Source organism: Clarias gariepinus, chromosome 17 (genome assembly GCF_024256425.1).
Source record: "Clarias gariepinus isolate MV-2021 ecotype Netherlands chromosome 17, CGAR_prim_01v2, whole genome shotgun sequence".
Taxonomy (NCBI): domain Eukaryota; kingdom Metazoa; phylum Chordata; class Actinopteri; order Siluriformes; family Clariidae; genus Clarias; species Clarias gariepinus.
In genome coordinates this window covers 20316003-20331647 of record NC_071116.1, presented here as the reverse complement: position 1 = coordinate 20331647, position 15645 = coordinate 20316003, and the positions used below count along the sequence as shown (strand labels likewise).

The following is a 15645-nucleotide window of genomic DNA, read 5'->3' as shown; positions in this document are numbered from 1 at the left end:
CATTAAAACACTGATGAAACAATCAGTCTTGGATTGTTGATTGGATTGCAGTCTTGAATCATTACAAGTCCTATAAAAGTCAAATATACTGTCCGCAAGCCTACCCTAAGAGGACACGCTTGTTTTTTTTAATTTTTTTTAAAGCAACATGCATATTTAATCCTGGGGACAAATATGTGTCCACATTGCTGTTGTCCAACTTTTAAAGTAATGCGTTTAAAGTAGAACGAGTAAGTCAGAGTGGACAGGTCACTTCGGAAGTGACGTTAAAATTTCATGAGAAAGTTGCTAAAAGACGCACATCCTATTTCCTGATGTCGAAATTACATCTAATGGTTACGGTTGAAGTTTGCTTCCTTCTTTCAGGAATGGGGAGATGATAAAATAAAGATGCTTTGTTTAACGAAAAGGAAGTGATGATGTATTATCTACTATATATTTTACTTGATGTGTTTTACAGATAATAATAAAACTGAAAATATAGTTCTTGTTCGAAGAAATGACATTTTTATAAGCTATCCACTATAAGCAGAAATGCTCAGCTCTAGGGCTAGGGGTCTTGTTTTGAGGAATTTAAAGGAGTATGGTCATTTTAAGGGCATTAAGCAAAACGGGAGGAGGAATGTGGGGGTGTCCAGGGTGGGCAAAAAAAGCACATGGCACCCTGTGAACTCTTTAAACAGACAAGAGTTTAAACCGTTTTATTTTTTTTTATAGTTAATAACACTTGACTGGACTTTGCTCGAGTGTTGTATTTGTGTTGTGTGTGAGGTGGTGGTATGTTGTGCCAACCTGGCCAAACATTTAGGAGACTAAGAGATTAGATTAGTTTGCACTCATTATTTAAAGGAGAGTGAGCGAGAGCGAGATTAAGAGAAGTCCTGGGCACCTGATGATGGCTCCTGATTGGTAGCTTTAGTTTAAAGCTCCGCCCAGATGACAGGCCTGCGAGTCAGTGAAGGTTAGGCTTTGTGAATGTGTATATAAAGTGTGAGTGTATAGGTAAGTGTGTATGTGTGTGCCTGCTTGGGTATGAAGACATTTACTTACTAAAAAGAGGAGGCAAGCAGACGTCAGCATGCTGTTGGAGTTGTTCATCACCCTACTCCTCATTGAGAGCCAGGTGCTGGGAGACACAAGTTCCTCTGAAGAAGAACAAAATTCAAGCCAGGAACATGATGATGAGCATAAAGAACGTAAGTAAAACATATGCATTATTTTCTTTTTCAATTGTAGGTTAGTAACTATCATGCAAATGTGCAAAAGAAAAACAGTTAAAAAAACAAAGAAACAAAGAGCACAGAAATGCAGGTTAATGTATAAACATTTATTGAATCTTTTTACGATAAGACTCAAGGCTCCTGTAAGATGTCCTGTGACGTACAGTACATTATGCAATCTGTGTAATAAAAATGCTATATTGAGTATAATGAGGATTTTATTCTTAAATTACTTGTATTGCAAGTCCAGTGATCCGTGGTAAGGTTTGGACTTTTGTGAGGAAAAAGAATTCTTTTAGTGAATGATTTTTCTTCCATTTGTGTATTTATGCATGCAACTCCAGAAAAAAAAAGGCAAGGAATAGTGCAATTATTTTCAGGTTCCAGTCTCATTGGATTTCTTGCATGCTTTCAGTACTATGTAGATATAGATTTATATGCTGGTGGATTTTTATGTCAAATACATTAACTTACAGGAAATTAAATAGAATCCTCATCTGCATTTTATATCATTTAGTCTATTTCATGTTTTGCTTTTATTTTAAAAGAATTATTGTTTTAGCCATGGTATGACAACTCTTTATCAACGTATCACAAGAATCTTTAAATAAAAAACAGAAGTTATACATACATATACAGTATATTGTAATTACACATTGCCATATATACTGTATGTATGGTTTAGATTATGTGTTCCTTTCCTCAGTATTATGATATGGCTGAAATATTGCCTGTTTCTTTTCTGCCAAAAAAAAATCTCTTATTTCCCAAATATCTCAAAGTTGGGTGTGCATCCCATCCATTTTGCATTTTAAAATTATGTAGCATAAGATTTTTTATGTGTTAGTTAAATGCTTCCTTTAATCCTCATTTGAATGAGATCAGTCTAACTACCTAATCCAGGACATTCCTGGTGATGTTAGTTACAGCTTGTGGTTTGTTATGGTGAAACTCCTCTGACTACGTGCAAGTGCCGGCGTTCCCCTACCCTCTTAAGGAGTCAAGAAATGGAAAACATGTGGGTGAAAGCCATCATGCCCTCTTTCAACCCCCTTTGCATCAAGCTGAGAGTAGATGTACTGTTTCTCTGGTACTGCGCTGGCTCAGCATACAGTCATCTTTCCACTGGCAAACTTCTACCAATAATTTCTCCTGAACTTTTTGGATGAGGTGATATTTCACAAACTCTGGTTGTGTGTGCACAGACAGTCTTAACTGTGTGTAATTTTTCCATGAAGAAACAGTCGTATTGTAAATGTGCAAAATACCATTAGAGATATATTTATTCCTGAAATGAGTGTAGTTTGGTGTTTTCTTTTACTCGCAGGACCTAAACTAAGAACTTTTTACAGGAAATCGCTGTCACAGCATCTGCTGAATAACCAGCAAACAAATTTCTTTGGTACCTGCCAGGTCTGCTCTGAATGAATCCCTTAAACACCTAAAACAAGAGCCCACTTGCAGACCTCACGGTGGGCTTTTAGCACACAATTAAACTGCACAATCAAAAATAGAATCAGTCACACACACACACACACACACAAACACACGCACCTTTTAATTTTGCACCCATGCATATGGGCTGAAATCGTTACACCAGAGCGGATTTCATAACGACTCTGACAAATTAATCCGACACTAGCTCGTATAATCCCATAGAAGTTGGAAGCAATAAACATGTAACTTGTTTAAGAGTAGGGTGTAGAAATGCACCATACATCATGTAATCTTCTATTGTACTGAGGCTAGGATTATACAGAGTGATGATTCACGATCGCTACCCCACTATGTATTATTGTTAGAAAAAGTTTCTAATGAAGAGTATTACTCAGTTTCTCCCTTAGTCATAACTGAGAAACTGTGTGATGACAGAGCTGGACTTCCTTATTCATTTATCTTCATTCCTAAAATGGACAGTCACAGCAACTTAATCTAAAAGATCTGGCCAAGCAAATTACTTAAGACAGCGACTTACAGCCTTGCCTTTGCTAATGCACAATACACACCTAGACAATCAAAACGTAAACGAGAAGGTTACTCTGTGAAAATCTCTGCATTATCTTGTTTATTCATACAACACTTGTCGCCTAGCTGCTAGCTTTAAAAATGGGAAATCGATTGACTTGCATGACTTGTGTGGTTAGGTAAACATTGGTGGGATGTGTTCCGTCTAAACACACAAGTCAGGTTTAAAGGTACAATCCCGAATCTATGTAGAGAGACTTGTTTAGCTTGACAGACAAATCTACTGTGATCTGAATCAGACAAGTGCCTCAAATGAACCTTATTTGTTGTGCTTACAGTGGCAACGATTTGCCATGTTCTGGCTTTGTGTCTAAATTGGTCATGAAATGTGGTTTGGTTTTCAACGTCACAAATGCAAATAAAAACAATATTTCTAAACTGTGGCCCCACACCTACAGGATCGAGGGATCGATTCCCACCTTGGGTCTGTGTGTGTGGTTGGTTTCCTCCCATAGTCCAAAGACATGCTGATTGGGCTGACTGAAATTCCAAAATGGATTGGTGCCCTGTCCAGAGTAAACCCCACTTTGTGCCCAAAGTCACCTGCAATAGGCTCCAGACCCCTCGCGACCCTGTACAGGATAATCGCTATAGTGGAATGAATAAATTAATAAATGAACACTCATCAAACATACTAAGTGATGGTGAGATCTGCTCAGTGATGTTCTTAGGATGTCTTTAGAATGAACGGCTATCTTAAAGTCCTTCCACAGCTTCTCTATCAGGTTGAAGTTTGGGTTCTGTCTGGGCTGCTCCAAAAGGTTGATTTCATGTCGCTGAAGCCATTCTGTAGTAGATTTACTTCGATGTTTAGGGTTATTATCCTGCTGCATCACCCAGCTTCTTCTCAGGTTCAGCTTACAGATAGCCACCCCCATTTTATCCTGTCGGATGCAACTTGGGAATTAATTTTCCCCATTACAATGGCAAACTGTCCAGGTCCAGAGGCAGCAAAATAGGTCCAAATTACAATTCGACATTGTTGGAATGATGTTTTCCTGTTGGTATGCTTTTCTCTTTTCATGTCATACGATGTACGTACAGTGTGTTCTTCCCAAACAATTCTATCTTCATTTAATCTTTCCACAAGACATTTTCCCAGTAGTGTTGTGGAGTGTCAAGGTGGTCTGTGATAAACGTCACTTTTTTTTTTCTTTGGAGAGCAATGACTTTATTTGTGTCCTGCAATGAATATCATGGCGGTTAAATGTTGATGCTTTATGGTTGACTTCTGGACCAGCAGCAATGAATTCTTCAAGACGTTAGCTATTCCTCCAGGCTTCTCTTTTTACTTCATTTAGCATTCTGTCTTGGGCCTTTGGAGTGATCTTGGCTGGGCGGCCACGTCAACTAAAAGTATCCACAGCACCAAAAAGAAATCCATTTATGGATTGTGTCGAACTCTGGACTGATGGATATCTAAACTTTTTTTTACATGACTCTGTAATCTTTTCAGCTACATGCGAACTCTTCATTGTTGGTCTTATGAGATCTCTTTTTTGTGTGATTATGTGTTTATATTTGTGACTTTGTTCAAATCAGGGCCCGTGTTCACAAAGCTTTTTAGGTCTAAAAGTTGCTCCTAGTGACGAAATTTTAAGAAAAGTCTTAGAATTAGGACATTTTCTTAGCATTTCCCCTTAAATTTAGGACTTACCTCACTTTTCTTACATCTCGCTTGGATTGTTGACTACATACTGTACCATCCAAAAAAAACTTAGATAGACTGTCCTGCAATCATGTACATTCATAAAAAAGCTAGCCATTTTTCTCCCATCAATCTGAAATAGATCACAAGTAATAAACTCACTATGATAAATAAATATAAGAATTTAAATATAGTAACTACTGTTTAGAAATTGGTTGCTTCAAAAGTAGTCACATTTTCAACATCTAGCTGTTTTAATTAACATTTAGCCTATATGAGAAACTTTGCATACAGTAGCCTGAAATTATAAAATTTCTTCTATTAATTCTTTCACATGTTCTATTTTCACAAAGAGTGCATTTTAAGACCTTTACAGATTTTTTTTATCAACCAAGTACACAGTCCTTGAATTGCTGCGTCATCCCTAGCACTGGGGTCAACCACAGCTCCTCACTAAGATGAAGGTTTTTGTACTTTCCTTATTCAGAGTCACTCTGAGAAGTGTCCACTTTTAGTCTAAGACTCCCAGCTAGGACTTTTTAGATTAAGATAGGAGCTCTCTGAGAAAATTCTAAGAAGCTTTGTGAATACGGACCCAGATCACATTTCATGACCAATTCATGTAGAAAACCAGGAAATTGCAAATCACTCATTTTTTTTCTTCCCACTGTATACTTGTTACACACAGCAAACAATACATGTAGTGGTAATGGTTTATTCTAAGTCTCACATCTATATGAAGTACCTGCATCAATTTCATTGCAGTTACTGAATGATTTATAGCAACTACTAAATCCAACACTTTTAAAAAATTGTTGTTGCTTTTTTTTGATAGTTAAGGGTTCATTCATTTATTCCATCCATTCATCAAGTAAGGCATGAAGCAGGAACACACCCTGAATGAAACAGCACTCTACTGCAAGACAACATGTGCACACCCTTTCACACACTCATCCACACCTGGAAAAGATCTATTACATTTTCCAATTTCTACCCCATGTTGTGGGAGAAGGAAGGAAACCTGAGATTTAGAAGGAAACCAACAAGGCCATGAGAGATGCTGTGACACTCCAAACAGACAGTAACCTGAAGTCAGGATGGAACAGGGGACCCTGGAGCTTTGCCACTGCCATTAAGGGTTCTAATCTCGCTATGTTTCTAACTGGAATTGCATCTCTGAAATAATATAGAATTATTGGTGTCATCCAAAGACAATGCAACAATGCTGTAGGATACAGTATAATAAACATTCTCAGAACACAGAAAACCTGAAAAAATTCACATTGAGTTCATCAAGTTAATACCTCACTTATTGTGTGGCCAATATTCCATCTCTGTTACTTATAAATTAATAAATACTTATATACCTGGGGTTATTTGAGATCATGTGACAATATTTGGCATTGTTTCTACATTCAGGTTTTCAGTTGTTGGAAAAAGCAAAGCATTTCCAAGAAAAAAAATGAAACGAATGAAACATTACAGGCTAAACACCAAAGAAAACTTTGGCCATGTGACCCATTCTTTTTCTATTCCTCTGGGATTCTTAAGTTGCAAGCTAAAAAGCTGATCTTTGTAACTTTATCACGACCCACCATGTAATCTAACAAAAGTGCCTGGAGTCCTGATGGCCATCAGCTAGCTGCCAAAGCTCTTTTAAATGGGCTCCATATAAGGCTCAATCTCAGGAGCATAATGCCTGCATTCAGCCAGCTGGACGGAGGAAGGATTGTGCAAGTGAGCTGGCATGAGAGAACAGGGAAGACTTTTCCTCTAATGCACCTGTTTCTTATACTGGGAGGATGTAAATCTGGGGTTCAACAAGAACATTGTCTGTTAACAATGTCTGACTCACATCATTTATGTCTATTTGTTCTTGCTTGGTTGTAGTATAATGTTATTAGAGTGTTGTTAGAGCCTAGCTCTGCTAGGTCTAGTCAAGGAGGTAGTGGCAAACTACTTACTGCTACCCTAGTCTTCTTTAGCTCTTATTTGCATTTTAACTTGTATATCAAGAAATATTCAAGATATCATAAATTAATGTGTACACCATTTTAAATATGTAATGGTGGCTCGGTGTTAAGCACTATCGCCTTATGCCTCCAGCGCCAGGGTTTGAATTCTATCCTTAGGCTTTTCTTTGTGCATAAAGTTTGCATGTTCATGGTTCTTCAAACCATGAGTTTGGAAAATGTGTAAAACCAAAACCCAAGTATACCAGAATCCAAGTTTTATTTCAGTTGGAAAAATAACAGATACATTTCTTCTAATATACAGAGCCTTCTAAAACTTGCAAGCTTTTTTCTAGAAAAAATATAACATGTGACCCTTAATACATTTTCGACTCACTTTCTTATTTCTTTACAGGTCCATCCCACAGTCATCACTGGGGCTATCATGGTAAGTTTATAATATATCACATTGAACCAAAGTGCTATAATATGCTAATATGCTAATATATCTCACAGAGGTTCTTTACGACCTTTAGCCAGTCCACTATGATTAATGACTGTTAATCATCTGACTCATGAGATGCATGATAGCAACTGAAAAAAATGGAACAATTCATTATCTTGAATGCATCATGAAAGAGCTTCCTGTGGCCTTTCCTTTGTGAAGGCTGTTTACTTATTAATCAGCATTAATCGATGTTTCAAGGCTGATCATTTCATTGAGTAATCCTCAATTGTACTTCAGCCTGATTGAACTGAAAGCCAAGGTTCATTCATTCTCTTTGTTCAGACCGAATGATTTGTTTAATTTCTCTTAATCACTGGTGGTGATGAGAATCATCTGGATACCTTCTCGCGTATAATCACCCAACAAAATCACACCATATGATGCTATCTGCGATGTCTTGCAGCTTGTAACTAACCTGTTCTCCAAAGCTGACACAAGCCTTTTTCTTTTGCTGTAGATCTTGATGCCAACTGTTGATAGTTATTGCTACTCTGCAGCATAGACCTTGTGATTGAAGCTATGAAGCTATATCAATTGATTAGTTTTTATTAATCAATTGATTAAGCATTCCATCAACACAAGCTTGCAAAGCATTCCCTTGTCCCCTGTATGTCCCATACACTACTATGTAGACCCAATGCCAGTGACTACCAGTTCATCTGTCATTGAGGAAAGACAACGTAGGTCTCCTTGACTACTCAGACACTGGTCTGCTGAGCTCTGGACATCATCATGTGGCCTTAAGACAAGCTAGACAGGCAGCCCAATTCATAACATGCCATTCTCTGCAGAGCATCTCCCCCTCATCTGTCTGGCAGCTTCAACAAGTGCCCTTTGTTACTACTTGGGCAAATATTAAAGGCATGTCCTCCAGGTTCTACGTATAAGGTTAAGATTTCCAGTGCAGTATAAGCAAATACCGCAGCATGAACAATTGTATGACCTTGCTGAAAGGTTTCAGTAGAGCGTCATCAAAAAAGAAATGGTACCAAGATAATTCTTATGATCCCTGGGGTTGCTGGAAACATGTTTGCATACATAACCAGCCATTCGAAATTTAGAGTTACGACTGACTCTAAAGCAAGTTTCCCCTGGTTACTAGTGATAGCAGTGATAACGTGGGAATTTATGACTAATGCATAAAAATCACATGCCAGTAATTTAGTTTTATTGTGGGACCATATAGGATATTGGGTGCAAGTGAAAAAGCAGACAGCTTCTCAATACTACATACTGGCATTGAGCTTAATGAGAGTATGTACAAATGTTTACATCTTGATATTTTAATACAGACTGGAAAGATTTATTCTGCGAATTGTAAATGATGAAATTTAAACACATCTTAGGTTTTTATTAAGTGACGTTAAGTATTAACACGTGCAAATTAGTTTGCATTAATGATTGAATACATACCTTTGTCACTGTTTACTATTTGTGACCCATGACCCTTCTGACACGAATGTCCTCATGACAAAGTTTTATAATTAACTCAGTGACACCACAAGGGCACTAATCAGCATTTATTTTTTTTTCACACAGATCAGAGATCATGGATGAGATCTTTTTCCAACTGCAGTGGAACTTCTCAGTCTCCTATTGACATTGTGACGCGAGACGTCATCTACTCTCCCAGCCTGCCTGCTATAAAACTAGAAGGTTATGATTTAACTGGTCAGCCTGAGCTGACACTACAGAACAACGGTCACACTTGTAAGTCACTTAGTTTGATAAGGTCATAGTGAATTACAGTATTATATGTTGTTACTAGGGTATGTATCACTGAGAAACATCTCTGTGGCTTTTGTTTTGTCCTTTAGTGCAGCTCCAGTTGCCCAAGACCATGAAAATAGTAAACGGATTTGACGAGATCTACCTGGCAGCCCAGCTGCATTTCCACTGGGGAACCATAGAGGTTCCTGGTTCAGAACACACCATTGATAACGTTCACTTTCCTGCCGAGGTTTGAACTGCCAACATCTTAATGTTTATAATATCCACCCACAGAACATAGATCCATCTACTTATTAATTATTCTCAGTTAAAAATTAACACAATGGCTGTTTACACTCAATTAAGCTCAGTGTTTACACTCACAGTGTTAACCTTGAGGGTGCATAGTGTGATACAATACATACCCAGCGTCATACAGCACAGCAACATGATTATCATACTTTCTTATTTTTCTCTCCTTTTAAGCTCCATGTGGTTCATTATAACTCAAAATATACCAGCATCAGAGAGGCTGCAAGCAAACCAGATGGACTCGCTGTGTTCGGTGCCTTCATTAGGGTAAGAATAAAAAGTTTGAAGAGAAACCGTTTTTCATTCATCCACTTGGAGAAACATTAGTGGCTTCCTGAAATCGTTCTACTTGGTAGCATCTAAGATATAAAATATTCTGTTTGCAATAAAAACCTGCAGCATTTACAATTCACCTGATTTGCAGCATTTCTATCCAATGCAACTTACAATTATGGCAAGATACAACGATGCAGTTGAGGGTTAAGTGATAGTAGCAGCTTATAAAAGTGGCAGCGTTTGGTCAGTGCTGGGATTTAACCTCATGACCTTTTGACCTTCTGGTCAGGAGCCATATGTCCCTGAGCCACCTCATAAGGGGTCCCCCAGAATAACGCACCTAAAACCAACGCAAAGCTACTATATTTGTTCTTTTCCTTTCTAAAATCTATTTTAAAACACATACTATTCAAAAAAAAGGGACAGAAAAAATATTCCAAAACATAATCTTTTAGCAAGTCTATTGGTGACATTGCTGGTAGGATTCTCGCCTGCCATAAGTGAGGGCCTTGTTTGATTCCCAGCCATTGGATGCAGTGCTGGTCCCATGCTGGAATAAAATTGAAGGGTTGTCTAAGGAACGGCATCCCGTGTAGAACCTGTGCCAAGTTGTGTGTGGATCGGATGGTCTGCTATGGAGTCCCCTTGAAGGTGGACGTCGAAACACAATTTTTTAACCTAAGGTTACTTAGCAACATGCCAGATTAGGGCCTTCTCTAGACGGAACGATGGCTTAAGTAGGGCAGTTCTACTGGTTTAAAACCTAGTGCATTAATACAGAATTAAGTGATTGTGATGCAGGAACAAATGTGCATTTATATAAGGAGTTAACAACAAATTATGCGATATAAATATTATGCAATATTCTCATTACACTTTGCCTTACAGATCGGTCTGCATGAGAATGAAAATTATGAAAATATCCTGTCGGTGATTAAAGATGTTAGCGCTGAAGGTAAATATACTTCCACCGGGGTATGCTACAATATGAGTACAGCCAGGTTCATAAGTATTTGGACAGCGCTGCACTTCTGTGCTTTTACCTCTGTGTACTGCCACAAGTGTAGGCTTTCAGCTTTACAGAAATGTTGCTTTGAATATTTAGGTAATAACTGTAAGTGTAATTCTGTAAAAGAAGGGACGTACTGGTAATTCCACTGATAATTTTCAAATGACCTGGAAGGCCACAGAAAAAAATTAAGTGGATAATTACAGAACTCTTTCCTTGGTGAAAAAAATGCTTCAAAACATTTGGCCAATTCAAGAACACTGTGGAGTGGTTGGCATATCAATCAAGAGTCACTTTCATGAAGGCCACATTAACAAAAAACAACCAGAAATAAAAAGTTCTGATCTAAGTTCAACTTGCAACAGCATGATTTGAAGAATATGGAAAAGAAAAGGAAGGGCTCATGCTCCAAACCATACCACGTCGTCTGTCACACATGCTGTAGGCGGCGTCATGGCATGGGTGTGTATAGCTGCCAAACTGGGTCACTGGTGTTTATTGATAATGTGACTGCTGATAAAATTCGGAGGAAGAATTTTGAACTTGTATAGAGCTATACTTTCTGCTCAGATTCAGTCAACCGCTGTAAGGGCAGTGCTTAAAAGTACAGCGAGTACAAATGACACAAAATGTACAGGGAAAGCAACTCAAAAGCAAAATGCACTTTAAGGTCAGAGTCAGTCACTGTTCACTTCCTGAAGACAAAACTGAAGGCAGAAACCCAGAACCAAGCAGCAACTGAAGACGACTGCAACAAGGCCTGGCAAAGCATCAGAAAAAGAGAAAGTCCATGGGATCCAGTCATTGAGTGCAAAGGTTTTGCATCCAAGTATTAAAAATAACCCTTATATTTATGATGCGTTAGTAATTCTGAGCCTGTGAAAATGGATGTAATATTTTTATTAAGCCCTACATGTAAGTCTACATGTACAACAAGTACCTCTTGATTGATTCATTTTAAAGCCACTGTGGCTTTTAAAAGTACAAAAATAGAACACTGTCCATATACTAATGGACCGGGCTGTATATTTTATATTCTCACATTTGTCACCTTCGGTTTAAATACCAGGGGATATTTTAGGTAACTTTTTTTTGTTGTCTTTACAGAATCGAACACCAAGATCCCCAGTTTTAATGTCCGTCACCTTCTGCCGAACAGCCTGGAGAGGTTTTACAGATACACTGGATCTCTCACAACTCCGCCATGTTTCCAGTCTGTAAACTGGACCATCTTCAATGACACAGTCACAGTCTCAAGGAAACAGGTCAGGTCTATCGCCTTTACAAAATCTTAAAAGAGGTGCTAATGCACTGGTTGGTACCCTGAGAGTATCAAGTTTGTGTGTATCATGAAAACAACTGGAGTACACTGTAGAAGGTTACAGTATCAGGCTCTGTTTATAGTACTGTATGTCAAGGGTAATGCCTGATGAGTGCCACATAAATAACCTTTTTTTTTTTTAAACAACAGCTGGCTGCTCTGGAGAAGACACTGAAAGCAGGACACAATCAAAGCTTAGCAGAAAACTTCAGAACGCCACAAAATCTTCATGGAAGACATGTCCTGGCCTCTTTCCGTACTACTTATTCTACACGTAGTGAGTGCATTATTATAATCATTAGCTGTTTACAACATTATGTACAGGCAAATTATAGCATCTGTTGTAGATTTGGTCTTCAGAATGTCTTTTTGCCTGTCCCAAAGCAGGTGCATCACCTGGGACAGACACTTCCTCGAGAACAGGAGTAAATAATACACAGGGTAAGATTCCTAGTTGGTATTATTTAGTAATTAAAAGGCTCTTAGTAGACAGTGTGGTCTTGTCTCATTGGCTTTGGTCTGTGTATGTTATGCAACCTAAAACATAATCTAACAGCAGAACTGTAAAACTCATAATCTGGTTAGTGGTCGCAAATAGATGTAAAATGAAGGACGAAGGGCTTCTGAATACACATTCTATTAGCTCTAGTGATGTATAGCAGATCTCATACAGTGGTATGTGGTGCCACCTCTATGTTTAGGGCAGTGTCCAATTTTTGACTAGATCATATAAAAATACGAGAGGTATTTACAGTCACAAAAATATTATTCTAATGCTTCATAGTAGTGAATATATATACCTACATGCATATATACATAAATGTATAGAGCAAAGAATTGCAATATAAAGTGACATCTCTTTCTTTTCAGCACAACCTAAGCAATATGATGAAAATTTTTTTAAATGGTTCAGAGGCAAAAAAAAATAGCATAGATACACATGATCGTGTGTTATGGGTTGTTTCTAGGATGAAAAAAATAAATAAAAATAATATGCTAATTTGGAGAGTCTGTGCATATTTCAGTACTGGTAAAATTGACATCTTATAGAATTATTAATGATTCTTTGTGCTGCGTGGGTTTTAAGGATTTCATTTCTATGCCCTGTCATCCACAGAGTGTGTCTTTTCAATACCTGTTATTTGCTCTATAATGTCTCATTATATTAAATTCCTTAAGAACCACAACAGTGTCTAGACATACAAGTCATACATTCATTTGAGGGTCTGGGCAGAAAAAAAAGCTCTTGCAGTTAAGATAACTCTTGCAGAAAAGATGACGCTAACAGTGTCAGGTAAAAGGGAAAAAAATGAAACGTTAGTCAGCAGGTCATCTATCTTACAGTTCAGTGAACACGTGCCTGCGAGCCATATTTGGCCCTGGCCCTTATTTATGTTTACCCAGTTTGAAGGAAACCCATTCAATTCGAGAAATGACTAAGATAACTATGAATGATAAATAAACTTTATCTTAAAAACCACTACATAAGGAATTCACTTTGCACAATGCTGAATTACGTGAGTGTGCGCTGAGCTGAAACAGGCTGACGTAGTGTACATCACTGTAAATGCTTAGCTGAGGGGGTTGAAGTACAGTAGATGTGTGTTAGATTATAAGCATCAGGATTATGTTTCTTTTCAGTCCTGTAGACTGACACTCCAGGGTAAATCACCTCTCGTGCTATCAGATTGTACTGTTATGTGTAAAAACATTTTTAGAGAGCTGCCTCAATGTTCCAAAAATGAGTTTTAAGACAAAAAAGCAAAAAAAGAAATTTAATACAGTTTATAAAATAAAATGTTTTTTGTTCTTTCTTTATAGATGGACTTTCAAGAGGTAGGTCATCCCAATAATACCATTCTTAAGTTCTTTTCAATAAAATACATGGTTGTTTATATCTGTATAACGATCAAAATGGAAAAACATTTCTAAAGGACTGCTTTCTGATCTGCAGGTGACATCTTGGCCATTGCCTTCGGAGCCTTGTTTGCTCTGACTCTGCTTTCTTTCTGCATTTACGCTTATCGACAGCGGCAAAAACACTCAAAGTGAGTAACACTTAACAATTCCCGAGAACCGACCTGAGTGTGTTTATGTAGGAAACCTGGATGACCTTCATTTCTCATTTTCTCTCACCATTTAAACTTTAAACAGAATTCAACACTGTAATAGTTAAATTACACTTTCTGACACAGATCACAGCTAAACCTTATTAAAAAAAGAACACTTTTCTTTGCCCTGCAGGTTTAACCCTGACTCCAGACAAAATGTTATCTATAAACCAGCGACCAAAGAAGACGTGTAGACCTGCGACGTGTGATCTGATGTCAAACATAGGTCATATTTACACTGGAAAACATTTCTGGAGTTGATGTAAAGACACTGGTGAATGTACTGTAAATAGAAAAACAGTATTTTAACCTCTTAAACTCCCAGACGAGCGTAGACTTACGCCCCTCACTCCTGTAACTACAAATTTTATTGGAAACACGAAGGATAGTCTTGTCTCACTTACCAAAAAAGGCAACTCTTGCCTAACGTCTGTATATAAACGTGTTTTACTGTTGTATGGTGGAACGTCACACAATCTTATCCACTATCGTCTTATTTATGACCTTTTTCTACATCATTTGTCATGTTTAAATCAAGCATTGAATTATATGATATCAATCTGTCCATTGTAATAATTGTTAATGCTGCACACGGAAGCCATTTCTTTATGAATGAATAGTAATATTTTGTGTAAATCTATCCACAAAAATAAAATGTCTTCATGTTTCTGAGGTAAAAGTTGAAGTAAATGCGTAATGCAAGACGGATCTGTTACATATAAGACCAGGCCATTAAATAGCTTAAAGGTATACAGTATATAAACCGAGCCAGTGAGGTGTTTCCCACAGTTAAAAGAGACAGCAAAAGCGGGATCAATAAAAAAAATGTTTAACTAAACACGGTGACAAAGCGAAGTAGTCATAATATAATCACTGTAATGTGGTGGCTCTTTGTGAGTCATTTGCTCCATTTACAGCGACAACGTCGGCTCAGCTGCAGTCTGATAACACACACAGAGTTCGGACAAAGTTCATTCTCCTGTTTGAACCGATCTCACAATGTGTCATCTAAAAGTAAATTTAATTGTATGCTGCTGATTTGCCACCTCATGATACCGCAACCAAAGACACAAACACAAGACATCAATGAAAATGGGGAAAGTCTTGTATCTTTTTTTTTATTCGATGCTTTTGGTGAAGGGATATCATAAAATTGTTTTTAAATGTCCAAATTAATTAGCTTTCTATTTTCAGAACAAATATGTTTAGTCTTACGGAACTGATTTGTGTGTTATGTTACAAACAGCTGATGCAGTGTGTCCATCAATCCTACAGGTGATGACCTTCTGAGGGTGTTTTTTTTGACCTTTTACACAATGGGAGTTCTATAGAGTGATCAGGACTGTTTTAGTTTGTCGTGACTGTAGACAAAAGCGGTGGAAAAAATTTTAACGACGCAAGTGCACTTTCCAGATTGCACATCTAACAGTAGTCAGGTGACCAAAGTGTGATCAGATCTATGCACAAAGCAAGCATACATAAAACTAATCAAATTTTAACTTTGTCCTTTGTTAATGACTGTTTTATGATATGCAGGTTAAATTAATCTGAGA

General features: G+C 37.6%; 1 protein-coding gene across 2 annotated transcripts; it reads left to right on the top strand.

Annotated features, from left to right (window-relative positions):
* The first annotated feature begins 771 nt into the window (after positions 1–771).
* On the top strand, positions 772–14824 carry ca9 (carbonic anhydrase IX). Of its 2 annotated transcripts, none has more exons than XM_053515719.1 (12): positions 772–1196; positions 7261–7293; positions 8893–9063; positions 9171–9313; positions 9550–9642; positions 10540–10606; positions 11768–11925; positions 12132–12258; positions 12369–12422; positions 13803–13817; positions 13936–14029; positions 14226–14824. In XM_053515719.1, exons 1-12 carry the CDS (start codon positions 1079–1081, stop codon positions 14284–14286), a joined length of 1134 nt encoding a protein of 377 aa, XP_053371694.1. In that variant the 5' UTR covers positions 772–1078; the 3' UTR covers positions 14287–14824. The 2 variants fall into 2 exon arrangements, with proteins under 2 accessions (XP_053371694.1, XP_053371693.1); XM_053515718.1 differs by having other exon boundaries at positions 12366–12422; positions 14226–14822.
* The last annotated feature ends 821 nt before the right edge of the window (positions 14825–15645 follow it).

What these genes read in the sequence shown, in the direction of transcription:
- ca9 (XM_053515718.1), top strand. Translation starts at nt 1,079, where the DNA reads ATGCTGTTGGAGTTGTTCATCACCCTACTCCTCATTGAGAGCCAGGTG. An exon ending in ACGTTCACTTTCCTGCCGAG is followed by an intron (nt 9,314 to 9,549) that starts GTTTGAACTGCC and finishes TCTCCTTTTAAG; the next exon opens with CTCCATGTGGTTCATTATAA. An exon ending in TGTTCGGTGCCTTCATTAGG is followed by an intron (nt 9,643 to 10,539) that starts GTAAGAATAAAA and finishes TTTGCCTTACAG; the next exon opens with ATCGGTCTGCATGAGAATGA.